The following is a 17,102-nucleotide window of genomic DNA, read 5'->3' as shown; positions in this document are numbered from 1 at the left end:
TTATTTATAATAATCTTTCTTTGTTTTACATTTATATTTGTTATCATTTCCTCATTTCTAAATATGGTTTAGTTTTTTCTAAATATGGTCACCCAAATTATAAAGGCGACCAAATGGGATCAGCTGTTTTCGCTACCGCTCTAATTCTGTTTAAGTAGGCGAAATAGCTGGGCGAACGGTGAACGACAGCATCGCCCAAATCGGCGAAGTTTGCCGTTCGCCGGTATTGTATTTCAAGCATTATTGTGGAAATGATGTGTTTGTGTAATATGAATTCACCTTGTTTACAACAAACGCATCATTTTGACATTAGGAAGTACCTCGTCAAAAACCTAGATTCGCCATCAACACCACCTTGTATAAATTCGCCTTGGCTTAGCTTGTATAACACTTCTTGTTTTAGAAACTCTATATATTAAAAATAATTTTCTCAGTGTACTCAGGTTGCATTATGTGCGTCATTTGATAAAACTTCCACACCGACAGATTGTTGTGGTTTTAAGTAAATTTATTGGTGAGCCGTAGCAGAGTGAATTGTGCTAACACGAAAAATGATTGCATCTACGTGAACGAAAAATATAATAATCGGGAATATGAGTTGTAAAACAGAAAACTCCGAAACCGTCGGTAAATATGCTTGTGCAAAAGAATATTCTGTGTACAATTTATTTGGGGCACAAAAATTACTCGCTGTTAAAAAGAATCTCCATGCTTCAATTATATTTTGGACATGTTTGTATTAATTTATTTAGTTGAGTAAGTTCTTTGAGAGTTAAGAAAAATGACCGCATGCACTTTTGTTTTGCCCTGAAGTGTCTATGTAAAATTATATACCTGGTATGTACGTTCAACCACACTACGTGAATTTTTTTTTTTATGAATGCATGTATATTAAAAAGTGTGCCATTGTTTAGGGATTGTGAGCGATGAAAAATACATTAGTTGTATAAAGTTAGGTCGTTGCTTAAACTATGAACATTTTACATATATGCTTGTACCCACATACTATGTACATATGTAAATATCCGTGCATGTACTAGATAGGGTCTGATAAACACACGTACATATATATGTACGTAGATATGTTCATATGTATATATGTTTTCTGTTAGAAATGTGGTGCTTTGTTGGATTTGGGTTGGTCCGGTTAACTCGAGCATCCACGAACGTTGCATAGTCACACCCTTTCTCCTATTTTTGATTTGTCTTCCGATGTGCTTCCAAGTAAACTTTATAAACATGACGTATATGAATGTTCAATATATAGTGCCTTGGTGGGCAGAAAGGCAGGGGCATGCATATGAAAGCCTACCCACTAGAAAGAGAACAGACGTTACCTCTCAATAAAATATCCTCGGGTACGAGTTAACACGTATATGTAGTCAAGAGATCGGACTTCAGTTCAAAAATAAAAAAATCATGTTGTTGTTGAGGCAGCATACAAATACCCCAAAGACTTTTTGGGGAGTGTTGCTGGAGTGACAGTTCTTAGCCAGATATAAATCTGAGTCGTTCCGGTTACGTAGACCCGACTGTCGTGGGGAAAAATTCATCGTCTTTGCTGTTGTAGCAGCAATACTCAGCTGTACTTTTGGTGTCAGGGTCGCCGGTGCATGCCAACTTAGTTGTGCTAGGGTGCATCTGGTTGTTGTTGTTATTGTTGTAGCGATAACCAAGCCCCACTTGGGTCGGTTCATCCGTCAGCGTTGTCGTCTGTTCGGTGCATCCGGTCTTTCTCGGCAGTTCTACGTTGTTGTTGTTGGGCGGCGGTCGAGCCTCGTTCTGACTCCATCGCTTTTTAAGTTGTTGAGCGCCAGTCGTGTAGGTGACGTCTCATTTGTCTAGGGGCGGATCGGTCCTAAGCAGAGCGTGGTTAGGGTGACTGCCACGATGACGTCGCACGAGGTCTGGGATTTTTTCTGGCCACTGCATTACGTCAAAATTTTGGCGGTGCCTACTATTTTCAGAATCTTTTGGATCTCGGTCCTGATGGCAAACAACTTCTTGCTCATGGTATGCGCTTTTGTCTACAAAGTCTGGCAAATTTATTTGGAGAATATCGAGATAGATTTCCTTGTTCATTATTCCCTTAATATTCACTAATGGTACCAAATGCCACAAAGTAAAACACTCCCAAACTATTAAGCGGCTACCACCATGTTAGACATTTTTCTTGACATGGTGTTTTTGAATACGTTGATGAGGTTTTTACCAAAAATATTCTTTTCTATCGCTCTAGAAATAATTCAAACCAGTCCAAAAGCTCAAATTCTCGTAATTTTTTCAAAATTTCAGTGGCAGCTTAACGGCTTGGGGTGTTTTAATTGCCTGCATTTGGCGCCGTTTGTTAATATTAAAGGAATAATGAACAAGAAAGTCTATCTTCATATTCTCCAAAACATATTTCCCGGAGTTTGTAGACAAAAGCGCATACCCTGAGAAATAAGTTGTTTGCCAGCAGGTCGGAGATCCTAAGGATTCTGAAAATATTGTTGTTGTTGTGTTAGCAGCACGTAGTCCCCGAATTGGTTGGTTGTTTATTCATCTTCGTCTTCCCCATCTGACTCCTCCAACCTTAGGCCCAGGAAGCGAGCAGTCTCAAGCGCTTCGGGTGTCAGATGGGTGGGATATGTAGTGTGCGGTGTTGTGTGGACCAGTTCCGAATGCTGGGCAGNCGCTTCGGGTGTCAGATGGGTGGGATATGTAGGGCATGCGAACAAGTGTGCGGTGTTGTGTGGACCAGTTCCGAATGCTGGGCAGGTGTCAGCGATCTCTGGGTCTAATCTGGTTCTGTAAGAGTTTAAGCGACTGCACCAGCTAGATCTGAGTTGCGCCAGTGTTGTTCTTGTTTCGCGCGGTAGTTGGAATTCGCTCAAATCGATAGAAGGCGGCCGGCCACCCAGGTCTATGTTTTCGTGGCGTCCTCGTGTTGCGGAGATGACTGCTTCGCAATGAAGGTTATGATTCCCTCAAGGTATGCCTCGCGGCTCAGTGGCAAGTGAAGTTGTTGGTCGATGTCTGCTTCTAGGTGACTGAGGTGTCTCCTTATGTGTCTTGGTGGTGCAGTTCTCTGTGTCAGGCTGTAGTTAGGGTGAGTTGTTCTGTGACAGCCTAGCAGGAACTGTTTTGACATATTGTGATCCCTTACCCGGAGCATTGTAGTCTCGTCGTGTAAGTGTTGTTCGGAGGACATAAGGAGACACCCTGTCGCGGTTCGTAGAGCGGCATTTTGGCATATCTGAAATTCTGAAATATTCGACACCGTCGGCTGCTTCAGCAAAATTTTCACGTAATGCAGTGGCCAGCACAAATTTGAGACCTCAACGCCATCGAAAAATTGAGCGCTGTGATCAAGCATGTTATTAGCATAGCACAAGCGAGCTCCGAGTAACATGGAAGAGCTTTGGAGGCGAGTAAAATTATAATGGGGAAATCTGGCCAAGGACTGTCACTCCAGCAACACTCCCCAAAAAGTCTTTGGGGAATTTGTATGCTGCTACAACAACAACAACATAATGGGGAAATATTCCAAGCGAAATCATAGAAAACTCAGTAGACAGCATTCCCAGACGTATGAAAATCGCTATTAAAAACAACAGAGTGTGAACCGCTTGTTTCCTTTTTAAGTTTAGTTTTTCTGTATACTAGGTTTTATTCCTTAAATAATAAGGACCAATTGCTGATAATTTCAAAGCAATCCGCCTATTATTAAAAAAGTTATGTTACTGTAAGAAATAAAATATCGTACATGCACTCGGTTTTGATCGCCAGTGTATGTACATACATACATACGTATGTACATAGGGCTGGGAATTTCATCCGGATTATTCAACTATCCGGATAAACCGAATATTCGAATATGCGGAGACTTGAACGAAAAATCCGGATAGTCCGGAAGTTAGGATAATATTCGGATATCCGACTGTCCGGATTTTTCGTTAGGTCAAATGTGACATTTTCCTGCGTTCACTCTTTTTTATTTACCAGTTTTATTAGATCAAAACCATATTTTCATTTCCCAATACCAAGCGCTCATACATGTGAAGTACCAAGTTTTCCATTTCTACGCACAAAACTGTTTGTATACATTTTTAAACTTCCAAAATTCTATTTGTGTATTTCAAAAGCTCCTACAAATGAATTAAAAAGTTCTACAAACAAATTTATGCACATATCGTTTCGTAAAAACAAACAAAAAATCCGGATATCCGAATAATTGCACAAACGAATATTATCCTCATATCCATACTTCCGGATTTTATCCGTGTAAATTGATAATCCGCATGGATATCCGGATATTCGAATATGCGGATAGTCCCAGCCCTATAATTACATTAGATTGCATCGCCAAAAAAAAGTTGCGGTTTTCCGCCGGGATTACAAAACTTAACTTTCTAAGAGGTCCACAAAAATATTTCGGAAAAATATTAAGATTTAAGCGAGCTGGACCGATTTGAAAATACCTCCAAAAATGGAGTTTTTTTATGAATAAAAGTAGTTTTTTAAAGAACTTTTGAAAAAAGTCCCCTTGGATGAAAAAGCAGATTAGGCTTAAAAAATCTGCATAAAAATCTTTTCAAAGGAATCTTAATGACATTTATAATACTGTTTTTTTTTTACTTTTTTCAAAGATTGATATTCGAAAAACTTAAATAACTCGGCAAAAACTATTCTGATTTAGACTTATGGGATCTCGATAGAAAGCTATTTTCCCACTATTTTTATTTATGTGCAAAAAAAGTCATTCGCGTCCCAATTTTTTTCAAATACCAACACATCTTAATTAATCTTTGAATGATGTTCGTTCATCCTACCTTACTCTTTTATCCTTTGAATGAGCTTATTAGCAAAGAAATAAAAAGGGTGAGAAAATCCCTTTCCAATGATACCCCACAAGTCTAAATCGGAAGAGTTTAGGTTCAGTTATGCAAGCTTTTCTTACACCAATCTTTGAAAAAAGTTAAAAAATAGCATCAAAAATCTCATTATCATGATTCCGTTTAATTTTTTTTATATATTTTTTAAATATTTTTCTATAAATTTTTTAAGCTTAAACCGTTTTGTCATTCGAGGGGATTTTTTCAAAAAACATCTTTAATAAAAAACTCCATTTTTTGGAGGTATTTCAAATCGGTCCAGCTCGCTTATTTAAATCTTAATATTTTACCGAAATATTTTGGTGGACGTCTTAAAATAAAATAGATTTTATAATTCCTATGGAAAAACAGTACCGATTTTATTTTGTATAGGGAGTGATGCAGTCTAATGTACATATAAAATTGCATGTAAACCTAAACTTTTTTATTTTTATTTGGCTTCTTTAAGAATATAGCGGGAATAGATTTACCAAGAGATTGAAATTATTGGAGTCGTTGATATTTCAAAAAGGGATAACAAATGGAATGCTAACGCTAAAAAGTTATTTGCAAGAAAAGACAGAACTCCTTTCGAATCTCGACGGAAAAGCTGTTTCGATTGAGACATTACTGGACGCTCTGCTAGTATTGTATGATGAGTGCTGTAATTCATCATTGAGGCGAGAAAAAACGTTAGCCGATTTTATAAAACTGGGTAAGTGAATAAATTTTTATCATAAAAAAAAAACAGTTTTTGATTTATCTCATTGCAGTGAAACCAGTTGCAACATTGATTAAGCAGCTTCGACTATCTAGAGATGACTTTGAAACGATCAAAATTATTGGCCGAGGAGCATTTGGTGAAGTGTGTGTTGTTCGCATGCTAGCAACTCAGCAGATATTCGCCATGAAAACCCTAAACAAATGGGAAATGCTTAAGCGTGCGGAGACTGCGTGCTTTCGAGAAGAACGCGATGTTTTGGTTTATGGTGATAGGCAATGGATAACAAATTTGCATTATGCGTTTCAGGATGATAGCAATTTGGTAAGTTCGATAATAGAACACCTGTTTGTTGAATTACATAGGTACGTAAAGTCGTTAACACTTTTATCAACATACATTTGCAACGCTGTATACGTTTTCAGTAATTCAGCCAATTCACGGAGCAATGCCGTTATGACTAGGTTCACACAAAGAAAGTTTTGTTGCCCATTTTCGGCAATTTCCCTTTTGATGTTGCCCTTCGCGTTCACACAGAGAAATTCTTTTGTACGCAATTGTTGTTATCAGCTGTGAACGGCCGGCTAGAATTACTCAGACGAACGATAGCACAAAGCGTGTTGCCCGAGCACGAGCAACTCGGTGCCCTTCCCCCTTCCTCGTCTCCCTCTCTCCCACAAGTAGCGAGTTGCCGCGACAAAAGTTTCTCCGTCTGAACCTAGACTATACGTTCACTACAGGTCTATTCTGCGCTGGTAATTTCCACAATTCTTCATAACTGAATTGCTGAATATTTTAACTGCATTACCAACGTACCTAAAATCGCGGTGACAAGAACTGGTAACATTTTTTAGTAATAAAGTTTTCCGGTAACAAAATCTTCGGTAACGTGCAGAATAGACGTGTAAAAATGTATTACGTTTGAAGTCCCTATTTGACCTTTTTTGAAAAAATATTCCGTAGGTTTGTTCTCAGAGATAATGTGGTTGTGCACGCTTGCCTGGTTAACAGGTTATCTGGTTAAAAAAAATGTTTCTGTAATTTATTTTGTTTTTAATTCCTTGCAGTGAGGTAGTTCACGCTTGCCTGGTTATCATGTTATGTGGTTATATTTTTTATTCAGTTTACAACAATAAAATACACTACACAATAATATTCTTTAACCAGATAACCTGATAGCCAGGCAAGTGTGAACACCCAAGCGATTGTTATACCAATTAACCACAAAATACCCTTTAAGTTTTTGCAATATAGTTAATACAAGATCTGAGAAATGTTATAATATCAAAAATTTAATTAAGGAAAGATCGTGTGCGATATCTATACATCTATCTACACATGTATATTTTTTTTAACATGTTTTTTAATAGTATCTTGTTATGGATTATTACTGTGGAGGCGACTTGCTGACTCTTTTAAGTAAATTTGAGGACCGTTTGCCGGAGGATATGGCCAAATTTTATATTGCCGAAACGATTTTGGCGATAGACAGCATACATAAACTGCAATATGTACATCGAGACATAAAGCCGGACAATTTGGTACTCGACATGAAAGGACATATTCGCTTAGCTGATTTCGGTTCTTGTTTGCGTATTGGGCCAGACGGTATGGTGCAATCTAACGTCGCCGTTGGTACTCCCGATTACATTTCACCTGAAATACTCCGAGCAATGGAAGATGGCCAGGGTAGATACGGAGCTGAATGTGACTGGTGGTCTCTTGGTGTATGTATGTATGAAATGTTGTACGGTGAGACACCGTTTTATGCGGAAAGTCTTGTGGAAACCTACGGAAAGATAATGAATCATCAAAATTGCTTCGATTTTCCGCCACAAGAGAGTTTGGACTATATTGTGTCGGAAGCAGCAAAAGATTTGATGCGAAAACTCATTTGTGCACCTGAAAATCGATTGGGGCAAAATGGAACTGATGATTTCAAAAGTCATCCATGGTTTGCTGGCCTAGATTGGGATAGCCTTAGATACAGCCAGGCTCCCTATATACCCGAAGTATCAAGTCCAACGGATACATCCAATTTCGATGTAGATGACACAGACATACATTTATCGGACACTATGCCACCGGCAGCAAATCTTGCCTTTTCTGGCCTGCACTTACCATTCATTGGATTCACTTTCACGCAATGTAGTTCTTTATCGGATTTAGGAAAAGTAGAAAATGCTTGTAGCAATTTTAATAACGATGTAGATAGAACTATGAACCTTGAAATCACGGATGAAAAATGTAATCTAATTGAAGAAATAAATACGCTGAAAAAGAAAAACTATGAACTTGAGCATAAATTAAAAAACCTCGAAATTATCGAGAAAGCAACTTCCGATGAATGTAACGCCTCATATTTATTACGAATGAAGGAGTTGGAACAAGAGTTGAACGATGTGAAGCGGGAAAAGGGTCATGCAACAAAAGAGTACAGCGAAGCGCTAGATCGAATAAAGGCTCAAGAAACTGAATTGAAAGATGCAATTTGCCAACGCAAATTGGCGATGATGGAATACGCAGAGGTTACCGACAAATTATCCGAATTACGTTCTCAAAAACAAAAACTATCACGACAGGTATGTTCGCTTTAACTTCACAATAAATTCTAAATATTAGTATGTAAATCAAGTCGAATACGTAATGCATTGAATATTCCATGTACATACATATGGGTGTTTCCATTAAAATGCAAACCGAATATGGTAGTAAATGAGTTCAAACGGCTTTATAACTTTAGATTTCGTAATCAGATGGTAAAAATGGTTATGGAAATGCAAAACGGTGGAGGAAAGAACTGTACAAATAAAATAAAATATTAAATCATATACATACATACAGTATTGGCCAATACAATAGCACCCCCATTTCAAAGTCATATTGTTTGCCACTCATGTTTATTTATTTATTTTTAAGAATTTTCAATTAAAATACAGTTCATTCTCTCACAAAACTCACATAAACTCAAGTCTAAAACTTTTTAAAATACCGCAAAAAAGTGCAACAAATTTTCACCCAAATTTCAAACTTTTTTCTCAGAAGCGGTAGAATTTTTTTGAATACACAGTTTTATAGCCCATTCAATTTTAGTCTAATAATGTGCAAGTTTCAAGTGGCTAAAAATTACCGTTGATTTTTTAGAATTTTTTTCGTTGAGGATGTTGCGGGTTTCTGCCATATAAAAATAAATTGTGTTTAGTCGTTATATGGAAGCAAATGAGACAAAAAAAAATTCTAAAAAATCAACGGTAATCTTTAGCGACTTGAAACTTGCACATTATTAGACTAAAATTGAATGCGCTATAAAACTGTGTACTCAAAAAAATTCTAGAGCTTCTGAGAAAAAAGTTTGAAATTTAAAGGAAAGTTTGTTGCGCTTTTTTGCGGTCTTTTAAAAAGTTTAAAACATGGGTTTATATGGGTTTTGTTAGAGAATGAACTGTATTTTAATTGAAAATTCTTAAAAACAAATAACTAAACATAAGTGGCAAACAATATCGCATTGAAAGGGGGGTGCTATAGATATGTCCAATACTGTATGTATTACTAGTAAACATATTGTAAAGGGTAAAATCGGTCACGTCCTATGTCACGTCCGTTACCACATTTTAATTCAAAATTAAACCAAATGTATTGGTTGTAATGGTCCGTAATTTGACTTTATTTAAAGAATGTTTAAGAAAGGAAACCCTCACAGGTCTCGCAGAGTTTTGCTATTTCTACATGTACTTGTGTTTTTATCACGTCCGTTATGACCTCCTTTTCTTCGATTTTCTCGACACCAGTGTTCCAAGCTCACTTAATTTTTTGTCAACCAAAAGACTGCTACACAACGGTAAATTTTGTTTATAAGTGGCTTCGTTCACGATTTATTTAACTCTAGAGTCGTACGAATGTCACGTCCGACATCATGGAATTACACATATGAACTGTAGACCAGGAGCTCCCAAACTTTTTTTCACCGCGGCACCCTTGTGCTAAAAAAATTTCGCGGCACCCCTACTCTTCAAATGTCTACGAAAACAAGAAAACAGAATGCAAACTTTATGTTCCTTTAGCTTTAATGTGAGGACTGAATCGTCGCGCTCGTTTTAAATAAAAAACACTTGAGTTTTTTAATAAACGTTATAAATGTTTATTTATTAAAAATTATTGAACTTGGTTTGGCTTATTACAAATGTATGTATGGAACATATGTAAATATGTTTATGTCCGTTTATATTATTATAATTATACATTTGTAATAAGCCAAGCCAAGTTCAATAATTTTTAATAAAACGTTTATTAAAAAGATCCTTCTCGCGTTGCTATGGTCCTGACGCTGAAAGCTTGCTGGTGTATTTGTTTTTAACCGACTTCACAAAAAGGAGAAGATTATCAATTCGTCGGAATATTTTTTTATTATATTTTTTTTTTTATGTATGCTACCGCATAACTTTGTACCACGTTAACCGATTACTATACTTTTTTTTTGTAAAGAAAGGTGTCACCTCACAGGTGGCCGCATTCTAATTTGGTTCAAATCCGATCATTGGATCATGAAGAGATTAACGATAATCTTAAATTTTTATATGGGAATTGAAGTCGGTTTTGTTTTTTGCTTAAAAATTACTTGTTTATGTAAGCATTTGTTGAAAATGCAGTCTCACATAGAAATGTAAAAGTAAAATTCACTAGTATTTTTAATGCAATCTTGCAAACAGCAGTGTTTTCTGCATACACTTGCATCCAGAACCCTCTTGGCTCCCTCCGTAGTATTTAATATGCCAAGAGCTGTCTTCACTGATGTCCAGAAGGTTTTCAAAAGCTAAGTTTGTAAAGTTAACTTTCGGGTCACATGAAAACGGGTTTGTTATCAAGCTGTAGACATCCTCAGAGTCAGACCTTCCAAGTTAACGGTGGGAATGCACGTTAACGCTAAGAAAATAACGTTTACAGCCAATTTCACGAAAGCAATTGAAGTGAAAAATGATTTTAAATTTTTATTCATTATATGGAAATTGACAGAAAATAAAAAATCATTTTCCATTTAAATTACTGGTGAAACCGGCTGTTATCCATTTTCTTAGCGTTAACTTCGAAGTTACATATGTACGTTTTTCTGATTTACTTTGTTTATTTATGGGGTTTTCATGTAAATTGCTAGAAATTCTAAAATATACATGTCACCAATAAAAAAATCTCGACGTGCTAGAAAAACCAAAGATGTATTTTAATTTCGCAGGCCTCTGTTATATTCGCAGCGTCATCCAATACGGGTTTTTAATCTAGTGGCGGCAAATATCCGCACACTTGCTCCATTTCAAACCATTTTTCTGTACAAATTTGTCGATAGCTTTAAAAATTTCGTCGCTAGTGTTGTAAGCACTTCGCTCAGCAAAAGTTCTTCTTCGATAACACGAGAAGAACATCNCCAATACGGGTTTTTAATCTAGTGGCGGCAAATATCCGCACACTTGCTCCGTTTCAAACAATTTTTCTGTACAAATTTGTCGATAGCTTTAAAAATTTCGTCGCTAGTGTTGTAAGCACTTCGCTCAGCAAAAGTTCTTCTTCGATAACACGAGAAGAACATCAAGTCCCACTACGTCGGTACTTTCGTCAAGTTGCAAACTAAAAAATTCATAAGTTTTCAAACTTTTTATAAGTTCGCTTTCGTGAAAAGGTACGTTTTCGGCTATATTTCTCAAAATTTTCTGATTGAATATTTCGTTGACAAAACGTACTGGGGAACTACGCTTAAGAGCGAAATAAACCACACAAGCGGCTTGACAAACCAAGTGAAAAATGCCTTTGCTGCAAGCCAATTGTGTTGTGTATGGGGTTTGACGAGCCGCTGAAGGTAATTTTAATAAAGATCAAAATTTTCTTATTTTCTATCTGCCATGTTGAAGTTTGAACAAACCGCTTGCGTTGTGTATGAAAAGTTTAAAGAATTTGCCCGCACCACTAGTATACTCTAGCCACTAGCGGCACCCTAGGCACCCACTTTGGGAAAGCCTGCCGTAGATAATTACAAAAATCGTGAAACCGTCAGGTCTTCAAAATAGTTGTCGTGGAATGTGCGACACTCTTTTTTTAGAAGACATCTACTTAAATTCGATTTCAAATGGTTAAAGTTATAGACATTATTAGCAGAAAAACTAAAAAATGCATGAAATGATGGGTTTGAAACAAATGTTTTTGCTATTTAACAGGTTCGTGATAAAGAGGAAGAACTTGAAGCGGTTATGAAAAAAATAGACAGCCTTCGAAACGATCTTCGAAAAGCTGATAAAAATCGGAGGGAGCTTGAGCTACGAGTGGAGGATGCAATGACGGATGCGGCAAAAGAGAAGAAACAAAGGGAACGCTCTGAGGAATTTTGTCGCCAGTTACAATCAGAACTGCGTAGTAAAAGTAATTCAGATACAAGCTCCGCCTTTCCAGCCAATGAACCCTCAAGATATGAAATCGAACGAATCGAAGTCCAATATTCTGAAAAACTAAATCAACAACAAACGCGCTATAACATGGAAATATCAGAGCTGCGAGAACAGCTGATGGAATCGGAAAAGAATCGAGATTTCTTAATAATGGAACTACAAAAAACTCGTGAAAAGTGTGATATAAGTAGATTAGAATCTCAAAATGATACTGTGGACACTTTAAGTGAGCAAAAAAAGATGTACGAACAAGAAAAAAGCATTTGGATAGAGGAAAAAAGAAGGCTTTTATCAGAAATGGAAAATTTAAATCAAGCCATAAGGCAACTACAAACAAAACAAGTCGAAGATCAAAGCAATAGCGAGGAATTAAGGTACTCTTCCCATTGATTGCACGTACATACGTGGGTACATAAAAGCGTAGTTTAAATAATCTATGTTCAAGTATTTAGTTGCTTCGCAAAATAGTTGGCTTTTTTCAAATATATGTATGTATGTATATAATATTTAGGTCAAAACGACAAGCAATTATGCAATGGGAACGTCAGATGTCGGAAATAATACAGTGGGTATCGGATGAAAAAGATGCTCGAAGCTACTTACAAGCTTTAGCAACCAAAATGACTGAAGAAGTTGAATATCTAAAACACTCAGGTAAATAACTTTTTCCTGTCAAAATGTATTTTTTTTAATGATATGCTCATCGTCCGTTGTCAACAAAATAATGTATATATTTAAAGTGGCCGCCGTGGTCAGAGATGCGCACTACGACCCCGGCAGGATAGATACATATCTGTGTTCGTATGGAATAGTAGCCGAGCCGTTGAAGAACTCTTGGCGAATAAACGTAAGAGAAATGGTTCCGATACTAGCAAATCAATGTTCTTATTAAGTCTCATCAAAAAATTCCTTGTTGTTTAAATAATGGAGGGAATAGTGCATTATACTAAAGCCAGCCTTCCGACATAAGCTACTATTCCACGACCACAGATATGTACATACATATGTGCATATCTATATTAGGGACTTACAAAGTTGATTAATTTTATTTGGATCCCCTAGTTTTATCTACATGCATACACTTGTGGTCAGCTGATTAAACTAAGTGACATTTTGACCACTTATGGTAATTTTTTTTTGTTTATTTAATGTTTATGACTTTTTATAAAGGTCTAGAACAGTACATAACCAGCACCTCATAAATCCACATTTCAAACTTAGAAAAACTTTAAAAATTCAACAAACTTTAACATTTACACCCAAAAATTTTAAACTTTTTAATAAAAACTAAAAAAAATTAGGTATCCAGTTTTATAGCCCATTTGAGTAGGTTAAAGTGCAATTTTTAAAACGCTAGAAAATCACGTTGTATTTCAATATTTTTTTTGGCTGAGGTGCTAGGCATCAGGGTTGTTGCGAATATTCGCATTCGCAACTGCGGAGCTTCCGCAAGTGCACCGATGAAACGTATATCTCGCAAACGAAATGATAAATTGTAGCCAATATTTTTTGCCTGCGTTCGTGGGAGTATTCGTGCAAAAAAAATGGTCAAATGTATAATTTTATCAACTTTGATAAAAATGTCTTTAAACATATTCACCCTAATTGCGAGAGTCGTGACGAGAACAAGTCGTTTTTCGAGAGTCGATCGTATCGAAAATTTCCACTCGACTAGTGTGTTAAAACGGAAAAACTTGGTAGCACTGTATAGTTTTCGACGATTTTCTTCGTTTACTTAATTCAGCATGACAGTAGACAATGCCAATGTTGTTGAGTCGTACAATTTAGCCTAATTTACGACTTACGCAATGAGGCTGATAATTTCTTAAGCTATATAACCGAGCTAGGCGTACGTCAAAGAGAACAGAGTACTTTTAATCATGCCTATTACGGTATCCGATGGATGCCATCCGCACGGATCTAATCCGATTCGCACTGTCATAACAAGCGAATGAGAAGGATTAGATTCATGAGAATGGAATCCCTCGGAAACAGACCTATTCCGGTCCGACAGATACCATTCGCACGAATCTAATCCTTCGCACTCGCTTATTCCGACAGTGCGAATCTGATTAGATCCGTGCATCCGTCGGATACCGTAATAGGCATGAATAACATATATTTTTTTGTTTTCTCTTAAAAAAAAAACTACTAGACATAAAGAAGAAAGTTTCGATCAATTCAAATGGGGCTCTTTGGGGAATTCATTTTTAGCAAACATTTTAAAAACAGTAATTTTTTACTTGGCGGGCAATATTTTTTTTCATAGCTCGCTATAAGCACACATTTTTCAAATCAGTCGCAAAAGGAAGTATTAAAAATGAATTACAAAAACTAAAATCGAAAAACGCTGATGAAGTAACAGGTTCCCCAAATTCTGAAACAGCCAAAGGAATGAGAATGAATAATTATTTTTATTCTTTTTATTCAAAATCTGAAAGGGCCAAAGGCATGAGAATGAAGAATTCTTTTTAAAAAGCTTTAGAAAAACCTGACACATCTGGTTTGGCTTGAAAGCGCTGTTAAAACAACCATCTCGCCATTAGGATACATCCGTCATATTCAGCCCCAATGCAATTCTCATTACTTTTTATTAAATATAATGTTCCAATTTTTAAATTCAAGTAGTAAATAAAATAAGCTTTATTAAATATTACTAACTTTTAAATTTTTTTATTTACCTAAATAACTTAATTTACTTACCTAATTGTTTCTTAAAAATACTTTACATCCGCATCCGCGGATATCTAAAATTTCACATTCGTAACAGACCTACTAGTCATTTTCCTCCATATAAAAGATATTGCCGAGCATACTTTATATGGGAGAAAATGTTCAACACCGTTAGCCAAAAAAAAGTATTAAAAATTAACGCGATTTTCCAGTGTAGACTAAAGCAAAATTACCAAACTGGTCAAAACGTCACTTAACTTAATCAGCTGACCACAAGGGTACATACAAATCATGACTCAATAATAAGAGGTTTGCTCAGAAAACAGTTTTCTCTTCTGACAAAATCGGCTCCCTTAGCAAGGCACTGTATGGCTTTGTGTGTGTGTGCACTCTTCTGTACGGGAGTATCAAAACTCTTTTCCCTGCAAACCATGTTTTCAGAGTATTCTGAATTGTAGAGAAAAATCGTAAAGATCTCATCCGATTTTTCACCGAATTTTCTAAAATGAAATAAAATTGTGCGCTTTTCAATTCTTCAACGAAATTTCCGAATAAAATCGGTAAAGCAACGATGCTATGTGAAGAATTTCTTGGAGATTTTTTTCTGAATTTTCTTTATTTTTCGTACAGAAATTTCTTTACGTCACCCACTTCATACAATTTTCTTTGAAGATTGGTAAAAAAAATCGGTACAGAAAATGAGATACTCCTAAAGATTTTGTCACTAGTGAGCAAACCTTTTATTATTGAATCATGCATACAAATGTTCCACTAAAATGTCATTTCTAGAAAATATACAGTGCAAATATTAACAGATATATATGCGTATGCACATATAGGATCATTTCAACAAACCTACGATACGAAAAATTGGCGTAATAGACGTTCACAAAAACTCGATAAGATGGAGTTATTGAATTTGCAGAGTTCACTTCAGGCTGAGATTCAGGCAAAAACGCTTATTTCGGAAGAACTAAGCCGAACGCGAGCAGAATTGATTGCAACTCAAAAGTTAGTATTTTAGTATGTGAATTATTTAAATAGCTATACATACATAATAAATATGTTGCCTTCAATGTTATCAAATTTTAAATGGTTATCTTATAACTCACTCAGGGATCTTCGTGAGAGCCGCAACCGCTGTGATTCTGCATTGCATGAGCTTCATCACAAGGAAAATGAAATTCGGGACATACAAAAATCATTAGAAACTTCTGAAGGATGTAAGTATGAAATAATTTCTATAATTTCCACGTAAGTTTTTTTGGTTAAATCACAGAATGTGAGTATTAGAAAATATTAGATTAACAATAACAAGTCTATTCTGAATGTTTCCAAACATTTTGTAATCGAAAAAACTAAGTCTATTTTTAACAAAAAACTGAAACGGGAACTTAATTTAGAGGTTACAAAATGTTTGTTAAAAACGCAGAAAAAAGTGTGTAGTCATTTCACATTATCTTATTATACAAGATTTTCTGTTACATATCGTTAGTATAGTATGGAAAAGGCGTAACTCACATCGTCGCTGAAATACAAAAAGCCGTAACTAACTAAAAATCAAAATTCTCTTTTTGATTGATTATGCTGCAAGTCCCCACATCGTTTTATGCAATACAAAATTTTAGTTACGACGATGTGAGTTACGCCCTTGCCATACTATACTAACGGTATACAGATGTATTCATAGTATGAGTGAAATAATTTTGGGACAATGAGGTCGTCATGGACTGACTATATACTATATATAAAAAAAAAGTTTAAACTAGACTTGTAAGAAAGCCGTCGAGGAGCACAATGAAACGGAACGTCAGTCGTTAAATGTATTTTCATTTCATACATGAACGGGTATACATACACGCTCTGCTTTAGAAGGCAGCGAAAGCTTCATTCAACCGCACGACTTGTTCGCACGCACACAGTGAGATCAATTTCTCGCACACTACGAAAATTCTCTGTCGAAGCTGCCCACCTCTGTCTTAAATCTTCGCTTCGTTCCCTTGACAACTTTGGATCTCTATCAATGCATTTTTCCTCTGTAGATAAATTAACACAAAACATATCTCGCCACGGCACTTATGATTATCACCCGGCGACCCTTTAAAAAAGGCCCCGCTGAAGTTGGTAACACTTACTGGATTATCTGACTTATCTATATTGTTAAGTGCTGGTATTTCCTTCTTAGCATAATCATTGTCTACTTTAACTAATCTTATATTAAACGATTGTAGAAAATCACGTCCCAAAATAAGCGGCAAAGATATACAACTATCGTCGACTAATTTTAATTGAATGATACGTTTTTTTATTCAGAAATGTTTTGTTACATTTAATGGTATTAATAATTTTCAAAACACCACCGGCAACTCCTCTGTACTTTGGGGTGAAACCCTTGCAAATTTTTCCGGCCTGTTTTTTTGGACG

General features: G+C 36.1%; 1 protein-coding gene across 2 annotated transcripts in view; it reads left to right on the top strand.

Annotated features, from left to right (window-relative positions):
* Positions 1-450: 450 nt before the first annotated feature.
* Positions 451-17,102, top strand: part of gek (serine/threonine-protein kinase gek) — a 31,705-nt gene continuing 15,053 nt past the window's right edge. Inside the window, exons 1-8 of one of the 2 annotated variants that reach the window (XM_017617010.1) lie at positions 451-627; positions 5,326-5,571; positions 5,630-5,901; positions 6,948-8,159; positions 11,778-12,379; positions 12,517-12,659; positions 15,494-15,689; positions 15,795-15,901. In XM_017617010.1, the coding sequence (XP_017472499.1) occupies positions 594-627; positions 5,326-5,571; positions 5,630-5,901; positions 6,948-8,159; positions 11,778-12,379; positions 12,517-12,659; positions 15,494-15,689; positions 15,795-15,901 (2,812 nt within the window). In that variant the 5' untranslated portion in view covers positions 451-593. The remainder of the gene's footprint in view (positions 628-5,325; positions 5,572-5,629; positions 5,902-6,947; positions 8,160-11,777; positions 12,380-12,516; positions 12,660-15,493; positions 15,690-15,794; positions 15,902-17,102) is intronic. The other variant, XM_017617011.1, reaches the window with a different exon arrangement.

The sequence above is a fragment of the Rhagoletis zephyria genome, unplaced genomic scaffold (genome assembly GCF_001687245.7).
Source record: "Rhagoletis zephyria isolate East Lansing unplaced genomic scaffold, Rhagoletis_zephyria_1.1 Rzeph_scaffold_01317, whole genome shotgun sequence".
NCBI classification, from domain to species: Eukaryota; Metazoa; Arthropoda; class Insecta; order Diptera; family Tephritidae; genus Rhagoletis; species Rhagoletis zephyria.
Note: the sequence above shows the minus strand (reverse complement) of the source record. Positions and strands in the feature narration are given on the sequence as shown.